Source organism: Archocentrus centrarchus, chromosome 6 (genome assembly GCF_007364275.1).
Source record: "Archocentrus centrarchus isolate MPI-CPG fArcCen1 chromosome 6, fArcCen1, whole genome shotgun sequence".
NCBI classification, from domain to species: domain Eukaryota; kingdom Metazoa; phylum Chordata; class Actinopteri; order Cichliformes; family Cichlidae; genus Archocentrus; species Archocentrus centrarchus.
The window spans coordinates 33,802,502-33,830,328 of record NC_044351.1 but is presented as its reverse complement, the minus strand read 5'-3'; the positions used below and the strand labels follow the sequence as shown (position 1 = coordinate 33,830,328).

Sequence of the window (27,827 nt, the reverse complement as noted above, 5' to 3'; positions counted from 1 at the left end):
GACTGTTGTGGAAGGCCTCACCAAAAAAAGCTGAACTCAGGTCTGCTAAATATTAATTTTTATCTCTTTATAAGCTCATATCTGGGCCTTGGGCGCTGAAAAAAAAAAGTTATGTTCAGTCACCAAACCCTTTTTAATTATACTGTCCTTTTTTCTATAGAGTGTATTGACAGCTCCCTGTGACACTGATATACTGATGGTTAATAAATTGATGATTCAAGCCTTGCAGTTCCTTTACTAGGTAATAATGCATTTTTTTCTTTTAATTTAATGTTTGTAAGTCATAATTAGGAGAAAAGTCTCACAGATCTTTTTGTGTTTCCGTAGTTTGCGTAGGTGAAACAGGTAGGAGTGAGACCTCACCTTCCTCCTATCTGTGCGCGAGCCCGCTGTCCCTGACGTCACAGAGGTTCATTTATTCCGCTGGCTTCCTGCTGGGGCTCCACTCAGTCTGTCGTAGCGGTCCGCTCTCCTCGTCGCTTCCCGCCTCACTTCACCACTCTCTAGTAAGTTTTCACGCCGGGGGGAAAAGCGCCGACATTTCGGGTACGTACACGCCTCAAATCGCCTCGTGGAGCCGAGCGCGCGCGCGTGTGTACATGTGTGTCGGTACTCCCATGAACTGTAAGTGGGCTTTCAGAGCTCTAACTGCCCGAGCGACAGGCTGTCAACGTGTGGGCAGAGATGCGACACGGAGAAGGGAGGGGTGGCTGAAGGCTGCCGTAGCGCAGCGCCAACAAATAACGCAGATATGTGGACCAGTTTGGACTCTGTTCACGCACTAACGTAGCAGCCAGCCGCGTGAAACTCTTGCAGCAGTTCTCGGGGTGGGGTGGGGAGCCACTCTTCCTCGTTTAACCACTGAAAAGAGGAAGATGAACTACTCCAGCAGCACAGGAGACTCTCTTAATTTGTGGCGAGCCTTAGCTGAGGCGCATCGCTTGTAATTTTCTCGCAGTTTCTGCCGCTAATCACATTAAAGGCAGTCACAGCCAAACATTAGTCTGCATGCTGGGGTTAATCGTCGCCTGCTGTGCGGATAGAGAGTGAGTGGTGGCCGTGATAATGATTTGAGGCAGCTGTAATGAGAATCACGGGCTCCACTGCTCACTTTACCTAATGGAGTCAGCCTTCAGCCTGGCTTTTTTTCCCTCGTGCTCTTTCATGCTTTTTCTAATTGTACACATGAGCTTTGGTAACATCTCAAAGAATTACTTCCTGATGATGATGATTATAGTGGCATGGGGAACTCGTGATATCATCAGGTCGTTTTTCAAAGATGTTTCTGATGTCTCCAAAAAAAAACTTTGAGGAAGTTTGTCTGAATAGTTAGCAGAAAAATTAAAAAAATGAAGCTCTAAGATTTGGCTTTGTGCCCGCTTGACTGGCATACTTTGTTTCCAACTGATTTGACCTGCAATACAAGTCCATACAAGTACATAGATGCTGTAACAACATCATTACAGGCAGGAAGTTGGCAGCACGGACTGGAATAAGCAGGCTGCTGGCAGTTGCACCTGTGGGACTTCAGCTCCTAATGTTGCTCTCCCCAGAGAGAGCGACTTGTGCCTTTTTAATGCCTCTTTTATTTTGCAATAACTTTACCAACATACCACTGTAAAAACTTGCCTTACAGCCAGCCAAACATCTTAACATCTGCCTTCAATATAGCCCATGAAAAGATGCAATCAAGCACGTAGCATCTTCATTTAAAAAAAAAAAAGGCCACAAAGACAATATCACCTGGAAATGTTGATGCTGCCACTCAGAAAGTCAGGTGAGAAATTAAAATGGGTTTTCTATCAGTTCAGCTTCACTCTGCACAAACAGCTGAAGGAGTGCAGGTGTGGGCAGATGCCACTAACAGCAGCTCCACAGCAGCAGTGACTTCTCCAGTCTTTCAGCAGAATCTTTACTTGTTAGCATAGTTTACTTTCTATTTTCAAAAACATAAACAGGTAGTTTGTGTTAGTTTCTCAGCTAGTTATGAAAAGTGCTGGTTAGGGGCCAGAAATGTTGTTCGTCTTCAGATGTGAAAGCATGAAGTCAGAAATGCATCTCAAACACATCAACCAGCTAAAGAATCTAAAGCCGGGACCTGCTGCTGTTAAAAATGTATTTTCCAGGTGGAGTAAAAGGAATATTAAACGAGGAAAATGCTGCTTGATGCGCGGCCGCTCGTTTCTTTTGTTTGGGAAAATAAACTGCTTTAATCGGTCTACACTTACTGTTTATATCATATTTATACATTAATAAATGTATTAGTCTACGCTTTATGTAGCACATTCAAAGATAGGAGCTGTATACAAAATTATGAATTGAAAACACAAAATCAGCATAATGGCAAAAACAGTTAAAGGGGAAATCAGGTGCAACTAAAATATAAAAGCCAAATTCTCGTTGTGCTTCTCGATGACCTGGGTTCAGAATATCGAGTTAACAGACTTGTAATATCAGTGAATCTGATGCACAGACGGCTTTGAAAACATAACTTCACTCCTGTTTCGGTTCAGTTTTCTCTTTTCTTTGTACCGGTTCAGCGTCTGGCTGCTGTGATTTCACCTGAGAAAGTGGAACTGTTCAGAATCACCTTACAGCCGCCAACATATTTTTTTTTTTTTTAAATATGTTAGTATTTTGGACAGTTGGTTACCTGATAAGTGGTTTGTATCTATTATAATAAATTATGCCTGTTTTTAACTCTGATCTGAGACTGGTAAAGATGGAAAACTGGCTCGTTGTGTTATTTGATTCGGATCTACATGGATGTCTCTTGTCTCTCCCGTTTGCTTGGCATAGGGTGGTTCTTCATCAGTCAGCTGTGGATTGCTCCTCTGAGAGCATTTGTCAAAAGCTTTGGCTTCCTCCATCTGTAAACCATTAAACCTCAGCCACAGGTGCCTAGTTGAGGCATTATAATGCATTTGATCAATTATTTAGAGTGAAGCATCAGGGATCAACTTGCTGCCTGACTGTAAGCTACAGCAGCTCTTGATCAGAGGCTTTAGCAGGCTCTGCAAGGCTGCATCCAGACCCAGAGCTTTCTGTTCATTCACGTAAAGAAGACACAAGATTTTAGGGTGTATTTCAGTCTAAGCTGATGAGCTTTCAAGGGCAGCCGGATGTGAGGGTGCCAGCTCTGTGTTCTGGGACTACTGCAGAGTGAAAGCTTCTTTAAAAGTCTTTTGTCCCAGTTTTGTATTCTTTACTGTGATGTGCATACTTTTTTTTTTTTTTTTTTTTCTGGGGCTTTAAAGGGGTTATCAGCATGATGTATACCATGATCCATTTTTTCTGGGGAAAGCTCTAAGCCTCTCCTCTCTCCCTGCACTCCCCTTTTTTCTTCATGATCACATCTTGTTTGTTTTCTCAAATCTGATGTTTCTAATCACAGACGAGGCGGCAGGAGGAAACGTGAGCCCCGCTGCTGTAGAGTCCTGCCTGCGACGGCAGCTTCGCAGCAGTTTTTGCTCCTCGCCAAAAGACCTTGTCGTCCTCCAACCCTGGACATAGATACAACTGGGTGACGTGAATACAAAGTCACATCTCATTTTTCTCATTTTTATTAGGGTGGAGGAGGACTTTTATTTTTTTGAGAACACAACAGGTTAATGTCAAGTTGATCAATGTGAAATGACATTTTATATTGATGATGTCATATTTAAAAAGGTAATGCATCAGCTGATTCATGCAGTTGAGGATAGTTTAGGTTCCTTGTAGTAGGGTGGTATAAGGATCCGTGTTAGGCCTCAGACCCACAGACACTGGCCAACCTCTGGCTGGTTCAGGAAAAATTTGTATTCCCCAACCGGTTGGGGAATGGTTGCTGGAGGTTGCTGTCTGCTGCTAGGTGAAATTGATCACAAAGAGAATATTGTGGGGGGGGAGTCATCATCTCGATTATAAACACTGCATTTATTGACGACCCTACTGTCCTTCCCTAATTCTACGCCCCTGATTCTGGTCAGGCTGGCCCATTATGGCTCAGAGCAAACAGAAAACATGTTTAACTTCAGGCTAAATCAGAATTATTCAGGCCGACACAAATACTGGTTATACTGGGAACGCTGCTGTGTTTGTGCTGCAGATGGTGCAGATCTCACCGTACAGTAAATCTGTTAATTACCTTGCGGTTGTGTCCCGGTGTTTTACAGGCGGTACGGCCGACAGAAACAAGTAAAATGCCGGGACCTTTCCCCTCCTGGGTCAGTTTTTGTCCCTCCCCTCCATTCCGTTCATTCCAATAGTTTCAGCAGTCTACCTCCAGAAATTTGCTGACATTTGTGAGTCCTTATATTGATGCTCTGATTATTATTCCTTACATTGAGACGATGATTGTTATTTGTAAAAGTTTCGTAAAAGTAGCCAGAAATGCACGGGAGGAACCGATGATGCCGAACAGGCCGATCACGATCGTTGCTGGCTGCGTTGCCCCAACATGTAGTTACATTTCTCGGGAGGTTCCAACATAGTTTATGGCGTTGATTTCCCACTCGATAATTAACGGTAATCATGCAGGCCTAGGTGCTGGCAATGTCGCTGGCCAGTTACGTAGGTTACATTAAAGGTCCCGCAAAGACTCAACGCTGCAGCATGAATCAGGGCCAAGAGGATACTTGCAGAGCGTAATGTGACAAAAGAATTGTAATTGTTTTTTTGTCAATTATACTGTTTTTGTTTTGGACCTATAATAAAAATTCAATTAATTGCACAGCCCTAGAATATTGCACCATAAACTTTGTGATTGCTAATATAATAACTGCTAACTTGTTTGGTGAGCGGTAGTGAAACTTGAGGAGCTGCAAAGCAAACCAGAAATGGAGAACCTCAAAGTTATGGTTTGTTTGTGGTTTTTGTCGCAGTCTTCAGTTTTCCTGCTGGTTACTGAGTATTTGGTGTTTGCAGATGGTATCTTGTATGCTGTTGCACGGAGGTCTTTGGTGCAGCACCATGTACCACTTTGCAACCAATTTCACCTGCCAGCAACCTCCTACAACTAATGGTGGCCAGGTGGTCACTGATCAGTCTCTAGGCATGTGTGACTGGGGCTCTACCTGCAGTCGATGGTAGTAGGCATACTCCAACAGACAGGAGGACTGTGTACCGCTGTGGAGGCAGCAGGGATTTAAGCCCCCTACAAGAATCAATATTGGTTTTTATTTATGCAGTATTTAGAACATTTTCAATTCATTTTTATTTATATAGCATTAATACACAATAGTCACTACTTCATATTCCACTGCGATGTAAAGCGATTTCCTGTTTTACTTGCTGTCAAACATTCTTTCTCACAAGGATGTGAAGCCGGTTACACTCCACCAAACTCAAAACACTAGGCTTGTTTGCCTAGTGTTGCTTTGAATGTTTGTGTTGTGTGACATTTGTGACTTCAGAGTTTGAGTGTGTTGAAGGTCAGGGTCAGACTTGCATGTTAAAACACAAAAGTCACACAAAATGTCCAACAGTTCCTGTTTTCAGTGAGATAAAAATCCCCGTTTTTGTTGATGGGATTCTGAATAAAAAATGGCTTTGAATAGCTTTTCCTGGCCCTTTCCCACAAACTGTCAGTTTTTATGCTTAATTTATAGTCCTGTGTTTAATCTGTGGCCTAGGGTATAGAGCTGTGCTGCACAAAAGTACAACTCAGCAAAAGCTGGTTGCTGGACTAACTGCAGCCATTTGAACAAACCTCATGGGGGATCCTGCTAATTTGGATGATCGTTTAGGCAATTAGTGAATCGATGTGCATTTATGTTCATTCAGGAGGTTTTTCAAAAGAGAAATAAAACCAAATGGCTGTATAAACCCAATTTTTCATTAATTTTTTGTGTATCCCTTTTGGGATGGACCCTTAAGTGCTGGTTTTTAGGCGAGACCAGACTTCCTGTTTTAGACACTTCAGGACCTTTTTTATTTTTTATGTTGAGGTTCCTTCAAGGGCCCTAAACAAAAAGCAAACAGGACTACAAGGATAGTTACACTAGGGATGTGTGCGACTAGCTGACTAATCGCTGCTATTGTCACTAGTCGGTACCAGATGTACTAGTCGGTTAGCCTGATTTTAATTGATGCCCAGTGTCGTAAATGGATGTCTTTTTACAACGTACAATGAAGCACACCTCCTGAGAAACACTGTCATTCCCTTCATTTCTGCTACTTCCCCCAAGTTTGCAAATGTGTTTGCACCTTAAAAAAATTGACCACAGCAGAGAGTCGGACACGGGGGGAAAAAGTCCCAGCATTTTATGTTTCTGTCAGCCGGCGCCTCATGTAAAACACCGGGACACGACCGAAAGGTAATTAACACACTCAGTGCACCTGCACAGGTATAAACACTGGCAACAACATCGGCCACAAGCATTGTTGATAATGCGCGGCACAATTCGCCACATTTTTGTCACAATTTGTTCATTTTTCAGATGTTCTCATATTTTGATGCATAAACATTGTTTGCAGTAACGCGTTTTCATATATTTAACATCAATTTGTTTGTTTTTTTTTTGTTTTTTTTTCCTTCATTGACTGGAGTATAACCTGCAGTGTTCACTGCAATGCGCGGTGCCGCACAGTTAAGCAGCATTTAAAGTGCGATTCATTATTGGAGAATGTGGTTAATGGTTTCAAATGTCTCAAATGGCAGCTTTTGACATTTGTCCATTAAACGGGAATAAAATGTAACTTCATATCTGAGTGTTTCTTAGAATAAAACTCTAGTCTAAAAATATCTGCATACACAGCTAACATGGGACTGCCTGCAGCAGACACTCGGTGGTTTAATACCTCCAGTTTGTGATCAGTGTGCATTATTCTGGCCGGGGTAGTCTTGGCATGAACACTGTTAAAGCACCGTAGCAGAGCAGTATGACAGGAATGATTGTCCTGCATGTTTGCGGTTTAAAGGCCAGGATGTGCAGGATGATGCACCCCTTGACTTTCTAAACTCTGTGGCTTGTGTAACCTTTGCATGACTGAACACTGATCCTGTTGGCTCCTGTTCTTTAGCTGGTACTTTTGAGATGGGTCAAACTGGTATCCAGGAAAAATCCAGTGTTAAAAAAGTACATCCACATTTTCCACACAGTTTTATTCAGATGCTCGTCCTGCTTAGTTTAGCTGTGATACTGCTCGTTAGTTGCTCTGCAGTTCGAGTCTGAGTAGTTTGCTCTTCTGAGCACCTGCCGTTATGCCGTCCCCATTACTCCCGCTCTTCTGATCCTAAATAATCCTCTCACAGATTTGTGTGTTCTTCACAAGATGCAGTACTCTCTAAAAAAGAGCAGTATGTGTAATAGGAAGCCAGCAGTTGGCTGTTCTGATTTATTTTAATTAACAAGCACCAAATTGTCAAGTTTTTCCTCAGAAGGCTGACTTTTAACTCCGTGCTGTAAACCAGCTCCTGCCAGCTTCAAGTGAATGGTGACCACAGAAGCCGGCCAGTCAAATAGCTTCACATTTGTGTCATCCACTTCTATTGCCAGTGGCTTTAGGCATGTCATTGACATTGTGAGCCTCGGGCCGTGCACACACTGCAGCCTCTCAGCCAACTCCACGCCCCGCGCGCCCACCCCCAAATGACCTTTTGCTTCTAAGTGAAACACAAACCAGAAAGCTTTTCTGCTGTTCTTCAGTCTAGACCACCGATCTGATGATTGTGACGGTGGCTCTTGTATTTTCAATAACTGAGAAACATCGTGAGAATTATCAGACAACCTTATGAGGGAAATCTGAAGTAGAGAGTGAGGTTGGTGGGGGAGTAAGTCTCTACAGTGCAGAGTAAAGAGGCAGCATTGTTGAGTGACTTACACGTGATGTTTGGGTTTGCTGGCTGGAAGATTTGAGACTAAAACAACTCGAATGTTCCATAATGAAACCAAAAATTGGAACTAAAACTTGGCTCTGAAAGCTCGTGGAGTCGACCTCCATGAGCTCCACGAAGTCCTGATAGATCAGCTGATTCTAATGTTCCCACCAGCCTGAGAAACTTAACTTCCCTAAAAGTGAGAAAATTTTAACTTGCAGTCATTTCTAATGTTTTTATATTAATGCCAGCTTCACATTGCTCAGTGGATCATAAACCAGCCTGCCACTCACTACGTTTAGATGTTGTAGACGTCACAGCCCCTGCATGCTGTACACCTCCCTCCACTGTTACCTACTATCCAACCAGAGAGGCTTGCTATCCTCTTGCTTTCGGTGTTTGTGGTTCTCATTTAGTTTTCATGTACTCGTATAGCTAAGGCACCCACTCAGCAGTAAGTCATTCACTGGAGGGAGGGAGGGCAGCAGCTTATGAGAGAAACTTTGGGAGAGGCTGAGAGTCCCAATCAATAAGAACAGTGAGGGCAGCCCTCCATCCTTTGCTTTATTTCAGCTTGACCACATTGAGGCCTGCTGCAAACAATCCGGATGAGGGCATTGACACAGTCGTGTGGTTCAGATTGATCATTTATATCACATCCAGTCAGTGAACTACATTCTAATACAAGAAATGCTAAAATGCTGTGCTCGCTTGCTAATTGAGTGATGGTGAACAGTTAGCCCGTTAAAATCAAGCGTAAACAGGACGAAACTGGCCGTGCCCGGTGGTAGATTGCAAATTGCGGTGAAACAGCGATCTAGCGAGAGAAAACAAATCAGTCTGGCGTCGGTGACGGGGCGGGGTGCGTGCTTGCTTGCTAATTTCAGCGAACATGTGAAAATCTTCAGCCCAGCGTAAGACGACCTCAGCACGGAGCAGCACCAAGCGATCCACCGCTGGCTAGAACACCGGTGCAGCAAACTGACTACAACATTTCTGTAGTGTTGAGTCAGTTTGTGTTGTTTTGGGTTTGGATACATTTGGGGTTATAGAGTAACTGTGCCCAGATGTGTAAAGTTACATAGACTTAAATTTATAAAAATCAAATGATTTCTTTCTTTTTTCTTTTTTTTTTTTAAGTAACTCGAGTCCAGTGTTTGCTGTGCTCTGAAAACTGAGTGTGCAGTCTGCCCCGTTTGATTTATTTTTCTCTATTCAATTGAATTTGGTCACATTACAGTAAACTAATAAGGTCAGTCTCAGGGCCAGCAAACCACATGTGGTTTGCTCTACAAGTTATCAAACTAAAATATCTGTCTTTATAATCCCTCTCGCTGTTCTGCCCTCCGTCAGTGAAACTCGGTCCTAGTTGCAGCAGGGATCAGACAGATGTACAGCTGGAGCTTGGCACTTGCTGTGATGCAGCAAATCGTGCATCTGCAGCATTGGCCAGGGATCCACAGAGTGGCTACAGCAGTGGCACCTGGGGAGTTGTTCCTCGCATCAGTCCATATGAGCTACATGCAGCTGTAGTAGAGTTCGTAGTAGTAGTAGTAGTTATGCAATTGGTGTCCAGAGTTAATGTTTGATATTTTTAATCTTCTGCTGTGGACGAGCTATTTCTCTGCATAATGGCAGAATCCACTGTTGGCATTTGGAGTTCTTATTTTTTTGGTCTTCAGAGTGGCGGCGGTGCGTTTTGGCATTTAGTGAACATTGTCAGGTTTTCTCACGAGCTGACGGTGAAAATGAGGGAATGAAGTGTAACTCTGAGTCTAAGTAGTAAATCAGTTTATGCTGCATGCTGTAATGTAGAAGGGACTACGAGGTTTTTTCCAACAAGTAACCAAATGCTTGGAGTTTAATATTTATTTTCATGTCTCATTTCATTTGTTAACGTGTAGTTATTCACGTTACCTCAGTGTTACCTGAGGAGGAGGAGGGGATGCTGCCCCCCTCTGTTCTAGTCTCTGTTAAAAGCTGACCAACCAGTTTAACTGCATCTACGGGTGCAGCTGTGGTGAGTGCAGAATCACCCTGTAAAACTGGCAGTCAGAATAACAAGAGATGGATAGCTAATATGGAAGCTCAATTTACCCCTTTTTAAACTCCTTTTGAACAGTCTGACCTAATTCAGCTCTCTGAGATGCCTGCAACTATAAACCGCAGGGTTCGGATAACCGTGCGTGTGGATTTTTGTAATAGATTTTGGAAAGCCAGTTAATGCTAGCTTTCCTGTGAGACCAGTCTGTGAGGCAGTGACCTGGGATGTGGTGTGAAGCGCTCACAGCAAAGATGTTTATCTTAACTTGTACCTGTGAGACTGATTTGCATCATCATTCTTCCTCTATGAAGGATGAATGACAGCTGTACAGTTTAAGAGTATAAATAAATCCAACAGAACATCACAATTTTTTATTTTTTTTTTAATTTGTATTTTAATTGGCTGGACCTAACATCACTCTGAAAGCATCACTTACCCCCATCGGAGTGAGGGAAGCTTGTTGTGTTAGCCTTCTAATGCCAGTGTCATCATAGGCAGACAGATGCATACAGAAATGAAGACGCATCATAAAATAATATAAATGAAATGACTTCATCTTGTTTTAATCACATTACTGCGGCCACAGTCAGACGGTTCACGTTCATCTTTTGCTCCACAGGATCAGGTTTTGGTGGTTTTTGACATCCTAATTGTAAAACTGTGGAGCAGCATTTGGCTTTCATATTGTTTCAGTCACACAGCAGCCGATGGAAGAAAACCACCTGTTAATGATCAGCTGCATTATCTATCCAAGTGGCCCCTTATCAGCTGGATGGTGTCGTTCTTCTTAAAACCCAATATAATCTGACTGATAAGGTCCGCTGCAGTGTTTGCAGAGAGTGTGTGTGTGTGTGTGTGTGTGTGTGTGTGTGTGTGTGTGTGTGTGGGGTTTCAAATTCGGATTATCAGTTAATTGTTTTGGTGACTTCAAAAGAAAAAAAAATGCCAACTATTTCCCACATGCAGTTGTTAATTTTTATGCTGTTGGCAGAAATTATAATCTGAACATATTCTTGGGGTTTATTTAAACTCAGATGATCAGTTTAAGGCTGAGACTTCAGGGGAAACTCACATTTGGCACTGGCCCTGTCACAGCACTCTTTCTGTAATACACTTGAGGAAAAGAGAGGGGTGCGCCACATTAATAGTCCTTCCTTTTATACTATTCAGTGTGTATACTTCATGGAAGTGATTCAGCTTGCTTGTTAAAGTTATATTTGCATATTTCAGCTCTTTAAAAGGGCAGCACATCGTGCTCTGTGGACTCTTGTTTCCTAAAAGATTTGTGAAAAAGTCTTGGCCCTAGATTTCAGTATTTAATACGTACAGTAGTAAACAAACCATTTAAACTGTGTCTACTTTAAGGAACTGCATCATTGATGAAGTCACACAATTAATTCTTTTCACATTAAATAATCCAAACCTGCTAAAATCATTTTAAACTTGACAGTTGAAACACTCTCTGTTAAACTGTGGATTTATGTTGTTACGTCTGCCGTCACCTTTCTCCAGCTGAACCTGCTTTAAAAGCACAGGAGAATATGATGCAGGCAAATCTTCAAGTTTAAAAACTTAAAATAATGCTGCATCGGTTGCTAAACTCAAACTTTTTTGCTAGTACAGAATGACTCGCATGCAAGCTGCTTTTTTTGGTATGTGTGTTCTTGTCAGAGTGAAGCTGATGTCACAGGCTGATAAAATTAGCGTGGGGCAGGTTTGGCAGCCGTGGAAAACCCGTCTGTGTGAGGCTTCGCTGTCTTTTTTATTTTTTTTATTTTCCTCATCATGTCTGTGCAGGTAAAGCGCTTTTGAGGAACTGCAGACATGGTGAACATCCCAGAATACTATGCAGGAAAGAACGTGCTGATCTCCGGAGCGACCGGCTTCATGGGCAAGGTACGCTGGTGGTTTCATCAGCCAGCAGGGCTGAAGCCAACAATGTGTGAACCCAACAACAGTGTGAACTGTGGAAATCTTTAAATCGGAGTTCAGGTTCCCAGCAAACAAGTTCCAGCCTTCTCAGATTTCCACTGCAGCAGCTTAATAACAGTCAGATGTCACTTTTTAATTTAGGATTGTGAGTACAGTCAAACATTGTTATTTGAGACAAAGTGTATCTGAGCTATCATTAGATTATCTCTTTAAAATGCATAAATCTCTACATCCTTACCTTGTAGCCAAATACCATCTGAAAGCACATAAGGTTTTGATTTATTGTTGACATTAGACTTCGTTTCACGTGAGCTGGGAGCAAAAAAGGCATTAAAGCGCAGCAGTCATGTACCTTTTTAGCCGGTCTCTTTTAGCAGGAGGATTCATTTCCTGTATCACACTCACTGAGTCCTTGTGCTTGTTTGGTATTAAAGGTGCTGCTGGAGAAGCTGCTGAGGTCCTGTCCAGAAGTCAGATCGGTCTATGTGTTGGTCAGATCGAAAGCTGGCCAGAGCCCTCAGGCCCGCATCTCTGACATGATCAACTGCAAGGTGAGGAGTGGGCGGAGACAGGAAGGTGTGGGGAGCTGTTTTAAGGGAGATGGTTTATCTGCTGTGTGTAACGAGGACCAAGTAACACATTTTCTGCCACGCACACCGTTGTGTTTAGAAATTACCTTTGCTGTTCAGTGTTTTTTTTTTTTTTATATATATTTTCATCTAATAAAACAGTGCCGTCGATATCACTCTGATTTTTAAAGTCCATCCTCGAGCTACTCCCAGCACTGCTGTGGAAGCAGCACTCTTCTACTAGGATTTTATTCTAAATTCACGCTTGCAGGATGTTACCAGTTACTCTTATTGCTCTGGTTTGATCTTTTTCCCCTCTTATTCCATCACTTTGGTAACTGTAGCTTTCTTAGCCATAAATTTGTCCTCAGTGATCTTCCACAGATCCCTGATGGGGTTCAGATCAGGACTCTGGGTTTGCAGTTTCACTATTTCAGTGTTCTCTGCAATCATTTAACACGTTTGGCGGCGTGACGAGCTGCAGCATGTTGGTGAAGCAGCATCTGATAAAAATTACGCAACATCCTCAAACTGTGAGGCGACCTCCTTGTAAAGGACTGACTTCACACTCTTTGTGAGCAGCATTTTCCTGTTTGATGACAAACATAAAGTTAAACTGATCTGAGCAGACTGATTGCAACTTAATCACCAATAAAGTGTAGTCAGAGTCATCACGTGTAAAGCTGACGGGGTCAAAAAAAGGAAGAGAAGATCTTATAAAAATGTTGTCTGTCGCTGTTTACCGTCCCCTCTAACTTCCATGTCACACTGACGTCACTGTTTTCACCCTTAGCTGTTTGAAAAGCTGCAGGAAGAGCAGCCGGGCTTTGCAGAGAAGATCATCGCGGTGAACTCTGACCTCACACGGTCACAGCTGGATCTCAGCAAAGAGGACCAGAGCGTCCTGGCTGAAAGCATCAACATTGTCTTCCACTGTGCCGCCACTGTGCGCTTTAGTGAGCCACTCAAGTGAGTAATTTTTCCTCTTTCAAGCTGTGCGGTTTTATTTTGGGACTCCTGATTGCAGCTTTGCATGATTCACAGTTCAGAAGAAGTCCTTATTTATCTTCTGACCCGGGATCCTCCTTCATTCTTTGCCTGTCTTTATTTTTTGCATGGATAACAGACAGTGTTTTCACCCTCCTGGTTCTGTGTGCAGCTGATGATGGGCTACGAGCTGTTATTTATACAAATGAATAATGAAGGAGGAGAGTGTTTGCTTGGCTTGGGACTAGAAAAAACAGGCTGCCCACTGTTGTGTAGTACACAAAGACACACGACACCTGACACGAGCTGCAAAGAGCACACCTTTAGCTGCTTTGACATTTAACTCTTGCAGGCTTTAGAAGATGTTAGCTTATGTTTGCAGTAAATTATTTACATTTAAATAGGTGGAATTTGGCGCTGCATTTTTCAGTGGTTCTCTAAGTGGTAATGTTTTGGGCAGTGTGCGAGCAGGAAAAGGATCAGTGGAGTGTGCGTTGGCCTGGAAGCCAGGGTAGCACGTGTAATCAAAAAGGAATTAAGCATCCGTGAGATGCAATCACGCTTTACTTTACTGACATTTAACATCCTGTGTACTTTTACCCTCTTTCACTCAGAGATGCAATGCAGCTGAATGTCCTGGCCACGCAGATGATGGTGGCGCTGGCCCACAGGATGAAGCACCTGGAGGTCTTCATTCACATCTCCACAGCCTACTCCAACTGTGACCGAGAGCTCATTGAGGAAGTTGTCTACTCTCCCCCCGTAGACTACCGCAAACTCATCGATACTCTGGAGTAAGCCGATCAAACAGCACTGACACCAAACTGTTGAGGCTGTGTGCACATGTGCAGGTATCAGACCGGTCATTAGGAAACAGCAGCATGAGGCTGACGTGAGGTTTTTAAATAGATTTTTTTTAGATGCATTAAAAACAAGGAGGAAGTGCATTTCAAGATTAATGTCTGTGAAATAAAGCAGAGCACTTCAGCTTAGCTCTGGCTTTACAGTAAATGGCTCGCGCTCGATTAGTAAAGTCTGTGGAGATTAGTGCTATGATTCTGGGGGATTTTATGCACAGTTGCTGTTCAGGGAACATTTGAGTGTGCATGCAGGCTCTGTTGTGTACAGTACACATTGATCTTGTGGATAGGCAGAGTTGCTCGAGGCTGTTGTGTAGTGGTTGAATAGTGATGAGTGAAACGACCTAATGGGCTGGAATATCATTTTAATAATTGCCTCAACTTTGTGGGTTTTTTTCCTGTGTGGAGCAGAGTGGGGAAGCATGGTGGTTAGCACCGCTGCCTCTCAGCAGGGGTACAAATCCACCTTCTGGCCGGGACTTTTCTGTGTGGAGTTTGCATGTTCTCCCTGTGTCTGTGTGGGTTCTCACCGGGTACTCCAGCTTCCTCCCACAGCCCAAAGACATGCAGTTAGTGGGGTTATGGGCATGTTAGAATCACCACTAGGTGTGAATGTCTGTGGTAGCCCTGCGACAGACAGGCGACCTGTACAGGGTGCACCCTGCCTCTCGCCCTGTGGCAGCTGGGTTAGGCTCCAGCCCCCCTGAACTGGATAAGCAGAAAAAAAATGGATGGGTGGAGCAGAGTGGCTTTGTTAGCACACACATTTCACACTTCAGGTTCCTCCTTTCACCTTGCTCCAACTGTGTAATCATCACATTCATGCTGTTCATGTGGGCATTTATTTGTTCTGTCTCAGGTCGTTAAAAAAGGGTGGCACCATGTGTGGTTTAGATATCAGAGATGCTTTATAAACACCTCAGGAGTGTTTCACATTTGGTCTCTTTCACCCCTGAAAGCGCACTCGGAGCGGTAAGTTGACATTTTTCACACGAGAACTCCCCAACAGAGCGAACCACGTTGCTTAATCTACGCACTGCAGACAGAATAAATGGATGAAGCTGTGGACACTGGTAAGAGGTAGCTCGGTCCATAAAAGAAGCTGATGTACTTCTTCAGACATCAAACAGCAGTTATCTAAAATAGAAAAAAGAAGCTAGTAAATGATATGACTTGATGTGTTGGCCAATACTTGCGTTCTTCCAGTAACTACAGTAATGAAGTTTTGTATGTGAACATGGCTCTCCTAGTGGTGTAGCTTACCTTCTTTGTCCTAATGCTTACAGTGAGAGTTATACTCAGCAGCAGCGCTCGTCAGAGATACAAAAATCTAGTTGGTATAATTAGTTTAGAAAAACAGGTGAGGTAATAGTGAAGGTGTTAGGGGGAACGTCTAATGGGCTTTTGGGAAATCCCCAGGCTTAAAAATGGTTGCACTACACCCCCACACAGTGACTAAAATGAGCAATTTGCCATTTAACAAAAAAAAAGCTTTGATTGGTTCATTTCAGCGCTGACGGTGGTCCAATTAAATGAGTAAATGCAGCAAATGCAGGACTAATATTTTTCTCTGGGTCCAGCTGGATGGATGATGATCTGGTCTCTGCACTGACTCCCAAGTTGATTGGAGACCACCCCAACACCTACACCTACACCAAATCCCTGGCTGAGTCTCTGGTGCAGCAGGAGGCTGGAGACCTCAACGTAGCCATTGTCAGACCCTCCATAGTCGGAGCCAGCTGGAAAGAGCCTTTCCCAGTGAGTAATTCAGCCTGCTGGTGCTCTGCCGTGTTTCATCATCAATCTAAAACCTTAAAATGGTAAAGAAGAATGGGAGCTCTTCTCTGTGTCCAAAAGCTGAAATTTTCCTGACAGCTCTAACATGAGTGTGTTTTATAATATTTATATCATTTTGGTGAGTAAATTCATCAACGTTAATCTTGTATCTTTCAGGGCTGGATCGATAACTTCAATGGACCCAGTGGGATATTCATTGCGGTAAGTACACAGAAAAACTGTGGGTGGGGTCTGGAAGCCAAAGCCTCTCGATTATGCTGTAAATATGAACAATCGTTAAAGGTGCTTTGAATATTTAGCTTTAAGGAACCATCTGATTGCTTTTCAGCATGCGGTTCTTACGAGTTCGTGTTGCCTCAGCAGAGCTGTGAAGTGCAGCTTTAATGCAGCCTCCATTTGGACTTATTCTTCCACACTGTGCACAGAAAAATGTTTGTTCTCGTGTAAAGCACCTGTGCTCTTAGCCATTCTGTGGTGTAATTTTGTTATTAGCCAGTTAGTTTTGGGTTATTATTATAATCTCTGTGGTATGATTAGAAGGGTGCGAGGTTATACAGATCCCCTCTCAGTGGCTGAATACTGTAATTCAGTACACTTGTAAAGCCCTTAAAGCAGGGCTGTGCAAACTTTTTAGCTCTTGGGCCACATTGACTTTTTGAAATTTGACAGCCGGACCAGCACCAAACAGTATAAAAAAGTGTTACAGTGTTAATACTTACATTTAATTTTAGTGTTGTTTTTGCCAGTGCATCAAAGTCTGGTGTTAGTTTCTTTGTAGCAATTCTCAGAATCCTCGACATCAGTAATAGTTATGATTTGATTTGGGCAGTTCTGTACCAATCTTTGGTGGGCCGGATTTAAAAAGACCACTGGGTCGGGTGTGGCCCACGGGCCGTGGTTTGCCCACCCCTTCCTTAAAGGCACAGTAAGTCTCTTGAGGTATCTGAACAATTTGTATCCTGCATACCAGTATACCAGTACATCCAGTGTGGCACCAAGAATAAATGACACACAGTTGAATATGAAAGGTTGGCCCCAGGATACGGCTGCAGTAAAAACATACCAGTTTGGACTGAGAAAGTTCCCTTTGTAAGCATTTATTTTTAATCAAGATTAATTTCTTCCACAAGTAATCTTGATAGGTTTTCAGTAGCCTGTTTTATGCTTTGGTCTGTAGGCCAGGTAAGTATTATCAGCTGCATTAATACTCCTCCACCCCGCCCTCTCTTAGGCTGGTAAGGGGATCCTCCGTACAATGAGGGCCTCTAATGATGCTCTGGCTGATCTGGTTCCTGTAGATGTGGTCATCAACACTACGTTGGCTGCAGCTTGGTACTCTGGATCGCAGGTGCTTAGCAGGTGAGAGGCCCACATAATCAACCTTATATACTGACACAGGTCATTTAGTCAGTTTCCGTTTTTAAATTCATCCTCGTTCCTCTTTTGCTACAGGCCTAAAAACATTCCCGTGTACAACTGCACAACTGGTGGGATTAATCCATTTCACTGGGGTGAAGTCGGTAAGACATTTTTTTTATGATTTAAAAAAGGCCCTGACAATGGAAGCTTACGTGCCTTAATAATATACCCTCACTGTAACCTGATCCATGGCCTGCCACACCTAAACCACAAGCTTTCATTTACCTGTTCCTTATGGACACTGATTTAGTGCAGGAGAATAACTGAGTATCCCGAGTTTAATCACTCCACAGTATAGAAGTTTGTTTGTTTTTATACTTTGAGGGAAAACTTGGGCTCTGAGTGCAGTATTTTATAATCACTGCGCCCTAAAACTTTAATTTTGGTGCGCTGGCAGTTACACTTCTGTGTCAGGTGCAGTTAAACATAATTCATATAGTTTAGCAGTCACTCACCTTCATTTAAAGTTATACTGTGATGCTGTTGGCTTCTGTCATCTTTCCAAATACTGCTACATACAGTACTGTGCAAAAGTATCGAGCCAGCCCTCGTTTCTTTGTATTTTGCTTCCAATGAGTTCATCGAGGGGATGAACCAGTGTTGTCTCTACACACAACGACCTGGCAAAGAATCTTAAACTTTAAGCACTTTGTTACCAGCAGCCTGTCACAAAACCATTCAATTGGTCCCCATTTCGTTAATTGAATCCATAAAAAATACCAAAAGAATAAAATGGTATTATTGTACCAACAGGTGATTCCCAAAGGGCCATTAGCTGAAGCTGAGATCGTGGAATTATGAATGCAGAAAAGTGTGGTCATATAGACCATGTGGAAAGAGTTTGATTGGCAACAGCTAAATTTTAAAGCGCTTTGAATGTCCTTCAGGAAGCCTGGAGAACTTTAACTGAAGACTGCTTAAAGAAAGCTGCTTCAGAGAGTTCAGACAGTGCTGAAGAGTAAAGGAGGTCACACCAAATATTGACTTTCATGCTCATTAGAATTATATACTATATTTCCATCCATGTTTGCACAGACAGGGAAATCGCTGCAACCATTTTCCTGGCAAAATATAAAGAAATGAGGGTTGGCTCAAGACTTTTGCACAGCACCAGTGAGAGTTCCACAAAGTCTAATTCAACACTGAGTCTGAACTCTTTGCCCTTTAGTTCCATTTGGGGTCATTTAGGTGCCGAGTTTATGTGGAAGATGAGTGCACGAATGATAAAAGATGGATTTTTTTTTTAAACTCTAATGTAAGAGCCACGATGTTTTCGGTGCCAAACGCTCAATCGTGCAGAACTTTTACTCTGCTCAGCCGAACCAGCCGCGGAGAAACTGAAATCAGGACGACTCTATCAAAAACGATTTCTGCCTTTTTGTGGAATCAAGTATTTAATGAAAAACTCTAAGTGACTAAATTTAAGGATTACAATCATGTAATATTTGACGACGTGGCTTCAGTAAATTTAATTCAGCTTATCAGAATGTAAAAGTGTTTTTTATTTAACGGTGCCAGCCCCGATAGAAACCTGTAAAATGCCGGGACCTCCTGGGTCTCCGCTCGGAGGCGTATTTGTCCCTAGTTTTGGCACTTTTCTGTCTGTGCGCCCTTTTAAATTGAGGCTATTATTATTCCTCATACTGAGGTGGTGACTGTTACTCTCTCACTGAACAGGCCAATCACGATACTTCCAGGTTGTTTTGGCGCGATGTGTAGTTGCATTTCCAGGGAGGTGCACGTCGTTACGATGTAGGTTACATCATCGGTCTGCGGTTACGACGTACCTGTGGTGTAGATTTAACACAGAAGCATAAATCCCCTGTAACTCGACCCTTTTAAGACGGCTACAGTTATTCAGCTTTGTCACATCCGGTGATTATTTTAGCGCCCTTTATCCAGCTTTTTCAGATACCTTTGGTTTGTATATCTGCAGTTTAATTTTTCCCGCAGGGCCGAACCTTTTCATAGAGCCAAAATGGTGTAACAGGAATCTTAAAGCTGCTCATTGACGCCTTGTGTTGAACAACCTTCTGTTTCTTAGAGTACCATGTAATATCCACATTCAAGAGGAACCCCCTTGAGCAGGCCTTCCGCCGGCCCAATGTTAATCTCACATCCAATCACCTAATCAATCAGTACTGGATCGCCGTGAGCCACAAAGCTCCGGCCTTCCTCTATGATCTGTACCTCAGGCTGATTGGACGAGAACCCAGGTAACCTCGTCATTGCCGACTCGGGTGTGCCGTGCCGCTGCTATTCTAACAGAACCCCCTCCCCCACCCCACACACACTTTTACTCACAGACACACACACACTTTTACTCACACACCCTCACATTTCTGCTGGCTGTCACCCTTTTATTGAAGTAGCCTAATTTCACAGCTGCAGTGCTAGTGTGTTAAAGATGCTTGTGTGCAGTTTTGCAGATGAAGAATGCATAACCCAGCTGCTCTCCTGAGCACGGTGGGTTCTGCACGCTTTACATCTCGCTACTTCTAATGTTAGCATTAGAAAACCTCAGCACTAAGGTCACTTCAGTCCAGCTCATAAATGGACTGTGGTGGACTTGAGATTGCTGATTCCTTTAGAAACATAAACCAGGAGTTGTCCCTTTTTTATTTATTTTTATTTTTTTTAAAAAGCCCTCTGCTAGCTGCTCTGTAGTCTCAAAGGTGAGACTGGATCCAGTGTCATGTTGTGCTGCTAGCGACACCAAACAGTTGCACTGGGCCTGCGTCTCGCCTTGACTCAAAAGGAGGAGAAAATGAATGCACATTCCTTTTCGTCTCGTCCTGTGTGTCCTCCTTGTTCCGTCATGTGTGTATTTCTCTCCTACAGAGTACTGTATAAACATGTCCTTCAAGACCAATCCCTTAGAGCAGGCTTTCAGAAGGCCCAATGTCAATCTGCGCTCCAACCCCTTTACTAATCAGTACTGGACCACTGTCAGCCACACGCTGCCGGCCCTGCTCTATGATGGCTATCTCAGGCTGATGGGCCGCAAGCCCCGGTAAGGTTGCAACTGCCCATCCCCTCCTCTCCTCCTGTCTGCCAGTCTGCCCCCCCCTACCCCGCCTCTCCCAATTCCCCACACTCCAGTCCTCCCTAAATGTGTGTTTTTCTGGGATGGTGGAAACAAGGGCAGAAAGAACAATGCGTAGTGTCTTTACTCACCCTCAGCTGTAAATGGAGGCAGTGTCCGAGCATGCCTTTTTTATGTGATCAAGCCATGCTGTGAACGTGACATCCATTATCCCCTGGTCTTCACCCAATCATGAAAATCCTGAGGCATCACGGGACTTCTTGGCCAATCCTGAAAGTCGTGTTCAGTTGGACGTCTTGTGTCCCACTGAAAACACCTCTAACTGCATGCAAACTGATTGGTACTGAGTTCTTTAGTGATCTATAGATGCTGAAGCCACATTTATTTCAGACAGTAAAAGCAGCACCTTTTAAACGTTTAAAAGCAGCAGTGCTTTTTTTCCAATAGAAAATATTCACTGGTCAAATTTTTCTGTGTTCGACTGTCTGAAATAATTATGGATGGCTAAGTGGGTAATTTTGATCTGAACCTAACTGGCTTTGTGACCAGCTACCAGTCATGATTATCCCCGCTTCTCTGTGCATGTTTGTCACATCTTTGAATCATTTGTCTTTGCAGAAGGAATCTGAGTCATCTCAATCTGCCTTCATTTAAATATTTTAATGTATTACAGGCCTCTCGTTACATCGAGGCATTTCTGTTAATATTTCAAACTGACCGGATGAACCAAAAAAAAGTGTTATTTGGAGACTCAGATCCCTTTTTATAAGGCAACAACATTGGCTGCTTATTTGCACACTGATGACATCACCTTGAATTATTCCTACTAAAATATCTGGTTACCTCGATCTGCACTAACACAGAAATGAAGTATACTAACTGGATTCACCTGTGCTCCCAGGAGGACAATGTCACCTCCACAGTGAGTTTATTATCTGAGGACATTTTGTGTTGAGCTTTAATTATTTGGGGTAAAATATTGAACTCCGTGTCCTCCTGTTTACAGATTAAATCCAGTCGGTCTTTTGCTGATTTGTATCAGTCACGTTGCCGCGGGGAGAGGTGGCCGCCTAGACTTGCAGTGCTATGAAAAAACTTGATGAAGCATATTATGAAGTGTATCATGACCTTATTGAAATTGTTATGTTAGATTTTGATTAGCCAAAAAGACTTCAAAATGCTTTCCTGGTTCTGTCCAGCAGGAAGAAAAAGTAGTGTTTAACTTTTTCTTGGCACTTTCTGAGATGTCATCAGGACAGCAACAATATTAAAGTTATAAATACTAATTTCATTTTCATTAAATCAGCCACAGCATTAAGTCCACCTACCTAATAGTTGCAGGTTTCCTTATTGCAGTTCTAACTAATCGGGTCACAGAGAAAAATCTTCTGAATGGACCTTTTTTTGGTTTCTGGCAGCAGCTCCTTTTACAGCGTTTGAACTGATCAGCTGGACTCCTTCTGTCAGTGGCTTTAATGTTGTGGCTGATTCCTACAAACTCGTAGCACTGCACAGGTCAAAAGGTCGCCTTTCGGAACCGAAATCTGCCTAATCAAATCTGTGCAAATCAGTGAGGTCGTGATCTGAAAGATCAAATTGATCTTTAAATACGACTGTAAACTTGGTCTGCTCTCTCTAGTATATGTCTTTTATAGTTAAATATTTCTTTAGGTTGTCTGACCTCTGCCCCTGCTCCAAAACACTTTGGCTTCTCCTTTCTTTCTCCCCTCCCCTCTTCATCCTCTTCCTCTTCTTCGTCTGTGGCCCTACTCTGCAAACACCATTTATCCACTCCGCTGCTGTCTTTTCCTTACGCTGCCCCCTGCACTACATGCTGTTTACCACAGGATGATGAAGACGATCACTCGCCTCCACAAAGCCATGATGGTACTGGAGTATTTCACCAGTCACTCCTGGGTGTGGAACACTGACAACATGGCCATGCTGCTGGCCCAGATGAGCCCTGAGGATAAGAAGGTAGGGAGGATCACTGTGAATAAACACACTGCTTTGTTCACACTTCGTGCCCCCTGTTGCTCATGCCTGCCCTGCCCACATGGCAGTCATGTGTGCACACACTGTGGTGGAGTGTGTTAATGTCTGACAGCAGGGCGTGATTCATTCGCTCACTGCTGACGTCAGTTTGTAGTGAACGGGAACATTGTTCTGCATGGAGGAATCTGGATCTCTGCTGGGCTCAGCTATGCGACGCTGATGTCTCATCCTTTCTCAGAAAACAATCAAGTGCTCTAGATTATATTAAATAATTCTCACTGACTCTTGTAGTGCATTTGTCTCACTTAAGGCTCCTCAGGGAGATTCAAGGGCTTGAATTTCATTTCTGAAGCAGAGACGCTGTTTCCAAGTCTCCCAGCAGGTGACCACACTGGTCCCTCTCTCTATTTATTCATTCCTAGAAGGCACCACTGGAATTCAGCTCATGGGGTCCAAAAGCAGCCTTGTCTCTGTGAAAGCTTCCTGATTTTAAATGTCCATTAATCCAAAATCAAGAGAAGTTTGTCATGATCAGGTACACCTCAAATAACAGCTGTTATTGCTGAAGCATCTGAGGGTGTTTGTTTCTCTTGTTGTAGATATTTAACTTTGACGTGCGTCAGCTGCACTGGGCCGAATACATGGAAAGTTACTGTATGGGCACCAAAAAATACGTCCTCAACGAAGAGCTGTCGGGGCTGCCGGCCGCACGCAAACACCTCAACAAGTAAGAATTACTTTCATCCTGCCAAACTGTTATTAGACCATTATTCCTATTAGATATAGTTAGTGAAGGTTTCACCGTTAGCAAAACATGTTTTTAATTCCACGTGCAGAACTATGAATTGCAGGTTTTTAAGGAATTAAAAGCATTAAAAGAGCTTTAATTAGAAATGGCACGTGAAGCATTCAGAATGAAACTGGGTCTGAAATGTGGTGATGTGCACAGTTCTTCTCACGGTCTGTTTTTTTTTTTTTTTTTTTTTTCAGGCTGAGGAACATCCGCTACACCTTCAACACCATCCTGGTGGTGCTTATTTGGCGCGTCTTCATCGCCCGATCCCAGATGGCCAGAAACATCTGGTACTTTGTGGTGAGCCTCTGCTTCAAATTCCTCTCCTACTTCAAAGCTTCCTCGACCATGAGATAATGAGCCGGGGACGTGGCGGCGGGTTGTGAGGCAGAGCGCTAAAGAAATGAAGAAAACGGTGGCTGTGGATGGTGAACGGTGCCTGTACACACACAAAAAAAACAGCTGTCTCTGGTCTGTTTTCCTCAACACGACCGACCGACATTAACAATGGAAACACAGATGGAGCTGCCTGATGAACCTGGAGTCCACAGCGGTCTGCTGCCTGTCGGGATCTCTGGCATTTCACAAAAACTCCAGTGCATGGATTTATTGCACCGCTCAGCTCAGATTCACCACACTTGGACTAGTTGGAAAAGCTTTGTAACTTCAAACCTCAGTCTGCTCATTCCCGGCATGTCCAGTCCTCCTCTTGGCACCGGTCTTACCCGAGAGCAACCTCCTCCAAACCTGCTCCATCTCGCATCTCTCTGCTCGCCTTCCTGCAGAACAAAGCTATGCACTGATGATGCTCTGCTGCAAAAATCCTCGGCTGGTTTTGAGTCGGTCCAGGCTTCAGTCGTGTCAGTTTTCTATGTGTTAAGTTGGAAGTGTACGTTGTATTTCTGTCCTCTTTGATTTTTGCTGTTTTTCCTCCAGTTTGTCGATGTTCTCGTCATTTTTATGGTTTGGAACTTTTTAAAGCAGTCTGTAAAAAAAAACAAAAAAAAAAAAAACCCTAACAGCAGCATTTACTAGATGATACAGTTGGCTGGTTATAACATTTTCAGAAAGGCTTATTCAGGGATTGTTGTTTAAACTCCCTCATGCCCTCCTAACCCCGAGAGCAAAGCCATTTCAGCCAACATGTTCACATTTGCAGTGACAGCGTGCTGTAAACGGAAGTGTAAATGTGGGATGGGTTTTCCTGTACTGATTTATACCCCCGCCCCCCTGTCAGCAATGATGCACTCCTGCATTTTTCCCAGTGGCTTTTCTCCCTAATTACAACCAAGCACAATGTGGATTGTACTGCAGTGGCTTTACCCAGTGCCTACAAACGGACGGTTCTTGCATCAGCAGAAATCTGAATTTTTTTGTTTTGTTTTGTTTAATCATCTGAAAATCATAAAGCTACTTTTGTTGCCAAAATGCATCCCAGCAAATATACTCATAGCTCTGTGGAGGATGGTGGATGTGTGTGCAGAGAGTGCTTGGAAATGAAATGCTGTACATGTTCCACACTGTTCCTTTTAGTACACTACTTTTCAGGTAGCACTAACTGTAGCTTTCCATCTTTGTGTGTCTGCATGTGTGTTAGTGATTTTTATGGGACATACTGGATTCTGTTGATGCTATTTATAGCCTTTTGGACCATTCATTCCATGTCATGTCTCAAATTAATGTAACAGAGGCTTATCTGCACTTAGTTATATTTGTCTTTTCTGTTACACCCCCCCCTTCCCCCCCATGAGCTTTAATGAAGCCGGTTGTGACTGTGTGCCCTGTTTGTTTGAGTCTTAGGCCGTAGAGATTACAAGCACTTACATCTTTGTGCCATCAGTGTCCCGGAGTCATTGAGGAGTGTGATTTTTCACTCTTGCAGCTCGAGTCTTTTTGCATATGATCATATGAAAGGTGGAAGACTAAAAGCCTGAATCGTGCCTGAAATTTTGTCAAGATAATGTGAAAAGAGAGCAATCAGATCTGTTTTCTAATTATTTTCTGTATAGCTCTATTTAGGTAGACAACATAACAAAATGTATTTTTATGCTCATAACATGACTAGTTTACTGATTAAAGAGCTAAAACCAACATCAGCTGCTGCATATAGAGAAATATTAAACCTGTGCATGTAAAAATGTAGTTAAATGCAGTCGATAAACGGCTGGATTTGGCCGTGACAGGTTGCTCATCATTACTGTGTGTGTGTGTGTGTGTGTGTGTGTGTGTGTGTGTGTGTGTGTGTGTGTGTGTGTGTGTGTGTGTGTGTACGTGCACATTTTCTCCTTCTCTGAATGTAACGGGCCTTCAACAGCCTGACTTCACTGCACAGTCAGATTCTCCCTGACTGAAACAACAACTCTGGAAAATAATTGCCTATAATTTTAATAATAAGCAATGTTTGTTGAAGGGTCATCTGATAAATTGTTGCCCAACTCCATTTCCTTGTGAAGGTGTGAAGTCTCTGATTGTGAATGGCTGTTATATTCTTGTTTAGTGTGTGTGTGTGTGTGTGTGTGTGATGGGGGGATCAGGAGCTACTGAATCACAGCAGTGGATTGTTCAAACATTGCACACGAGCAAACATCATCACCGTGACCCGAAATGATTTTAAACCTCTGAAAATATTTGAACCGTTTAAGAATTGTCGTTATTTTGTAACGACCGTTTTGGGGAGATGTTACCGTGGCTTTGTCTAAATATTAAAGAACTCAAACCACTCCCTCTAAAGCTGCAGAGCTTCTGCTGAAATATGCAAACCCTGACTGTGACAGATGTCTGGCCGAGGAACAACAACACACCGTAGAACCAAATGTGTAAATTTACATTTAATGTTTCACAAGGAAATGAAACAGGCTGATAACAGATTGAGTTCTGATAGATTAGCTGCTCCGTTTCCAGGAAGCAGAGTTCAAACTAAATATTGGGACTTGAGCGGTATCCACAGACTGTAGATAGAAGATGTAGCCACAGTGACTGCATCCTCTGAGTTCTTCTTTGAAACAGGATGTGACCATATTTGGACAAAAGGGTTGACCTGGGGAGATGATGCTGCCGCTGCTCATAATGGCTAGCTAATTTAGCAAAGTGCCAAAGGTCAAATGTGATGCTAATTTGTGGCTAGCTTAAAACAAATTTTCTATTTCTGCTGTAAATTTTGGATTTTGACACGAGCCAGCCTCAAGTGGCCATTTGAGGAAATGCTATTATATGTATTTCCACAGTGGGTCCGTTTTTCATCCGTGGGATTTGCTGCTTGTATGTGGGTCACACCAAAGCGTTGCCAACCAAAATCTCTTACGTGAAATAACTTCCAGCTCTCCTAACTTGGCAGAAAAAGTTGCAGTCAACCCTGTTGCTCACAGGAAATTGACTTATTTAAATACGTTTTCAGTGTTTTTAAGGAAGCATTTTCCTTTTGAGACTCATTTTGATTTGGGACTTAAAGCGGTTCATTTGAAATGTTTGTGGTCTGTATTTGTCACCTGCATCAAACGAGGAGCAGAAGCTTTTATCTGGTCGTTTTCAGCTGATGCTGGGGCGCATGTTCAGGGTTAGGATAAAGTTTTCATCGTTCAGACTGATTTATAGTTTATATGTTTGGGGTTTTTTTAAAGGGTGAGGTTCTTGAGGGGAGTCCTGTTTGATCGCTCCTGCTTTGAGCACTGAATGAATGAATAAGAGCTGCTGTCTTCATTCTCACAAGTTGGGAAAGGGATTCTTGGCATTTATTTTTAATGTGAAACTCCTCCCCAAACACACACACACACACAAAAAAAATGGGTGCCTTTTGTTTGTAAACCAAAAACAAGGAATAAACTATGTTTAATCTTCTGATTTAGAAGTTTGATTTTTCTTTTAGACTGTAGTTGAGGAAAGGAGTCAGTATCTGACACAACCATAAGTCACATGAATGAACCATTAGTCTCAATCTGTCCAGCTGACCTGGTTTCCTGTTTCCTGTGGTGCATAACAGATCGGCCCTCTGCTTTACACGCTCTATCTGGAAGCCAGATTAAAGTGGAAGCTATTAGACGGCTCCATTAAGATTGAATGTGACCGTTCAGGATTATACTTGACTCCAGGAATAGGAGGATTGGCACGTCCTCCTTTTTGATTATTCACTTTTCATTTTCTAGAAACAACTGGAAATTTCTAGTAAAGCCCAGAGGCGCTGCAGCACATTCACCTTCTGCACACTTATGATCTGTTAAGCCTAAAACCGGTCTTACCACATCAGTCGCACTGTGTGAGCCAACACAGGTAACATGACTAACCGCTTATATAAATGCTGTAGTATGAGCTGCTGCCTTTGCTTGAATTTGGTCACTTCAAGAAGGTTGAGACTAATTTAAAACACAGGAATTAAGAAAATTGTTCAGTACTAACAGAAAAAAACACCACACATAAATTTAATCAGGCTGGTGTGTAGGAGGGACGACTGGTTGCAGTGCCGCAGACCCTGCACGCTGTCCCACTTGCAAAAAATATAATTATTTGCAAACATTAAACCTGCGACCTCTAAAATCTGGCGTCCTGTTTGCAGTTGAAGTGTGCGCTATCATTGTGCAAAGATCCGAAGACCTC

The 27,827-nt window shown here is 43.0% G+C and overlaps 1 protein-coding gene across 5 annotated transcripts; it reads left to right on the top strand.

Moving 5' to 3' along the window:
- The first annotated feature begins 374 nt into the window (after positions 1 to 374).
- On the top strand, positions 375 to 27,029 carry far1 (fatty acyl CoA reductase 1). Of its 5 annotated transcripts, none has more exons than XM_030730870.1 (13): positions 375 to 506; positions 11,640 to 11,738; positions 12,209 to 12,325; positions 13,137 to 13,312; positions 13,945 to 14,124; positions 15,771 to 15,948; positions 16,144 to 16,188; positions 17,219 to 17,346; positions 17,440 to 17,507; positions 20,248 to 20,419; positions 22,300 to 22,429; positions 23,047 to 23,174; positions 23,438 to 27,029. In XM_030730870.1, exons 2-13 carry the CDS (start codon positions 11,667 to 11,669, stop codon positions 23,595 to 23,597), a joined length of 1,554 nt encoding a protein of 517 aa, XP_030586730.1. In that variant the 5' UTR covers positions 375 to 506; positions 11,640 to 11,666; the 3' UTR covers positions 23,598 to 27,029. The 5 variants fall into 5 exon arrangements, with proteins under 5 accessions (XP_030586730.1, XP_030586727.1, XP_030586728.1 ...); XM_030730867.1 differs by lacking the exon at positions 20,248 to 20,419 and adding an exon at positions 19,451 to 19,622 and having other exon boundaries at positions 23,438 to 23,597; XM_030730868.1 differs by lacking the exon at positions 20,248 to 20,419 and adding an exon at positions 19,451 to 19,622 and having other exon boundaries at positions 452 to 546; positions 23,438 to 23,597.
- The last annotated feature ends 798 nt before the right edge of the window (positions 27,030 to 27,827 follow it).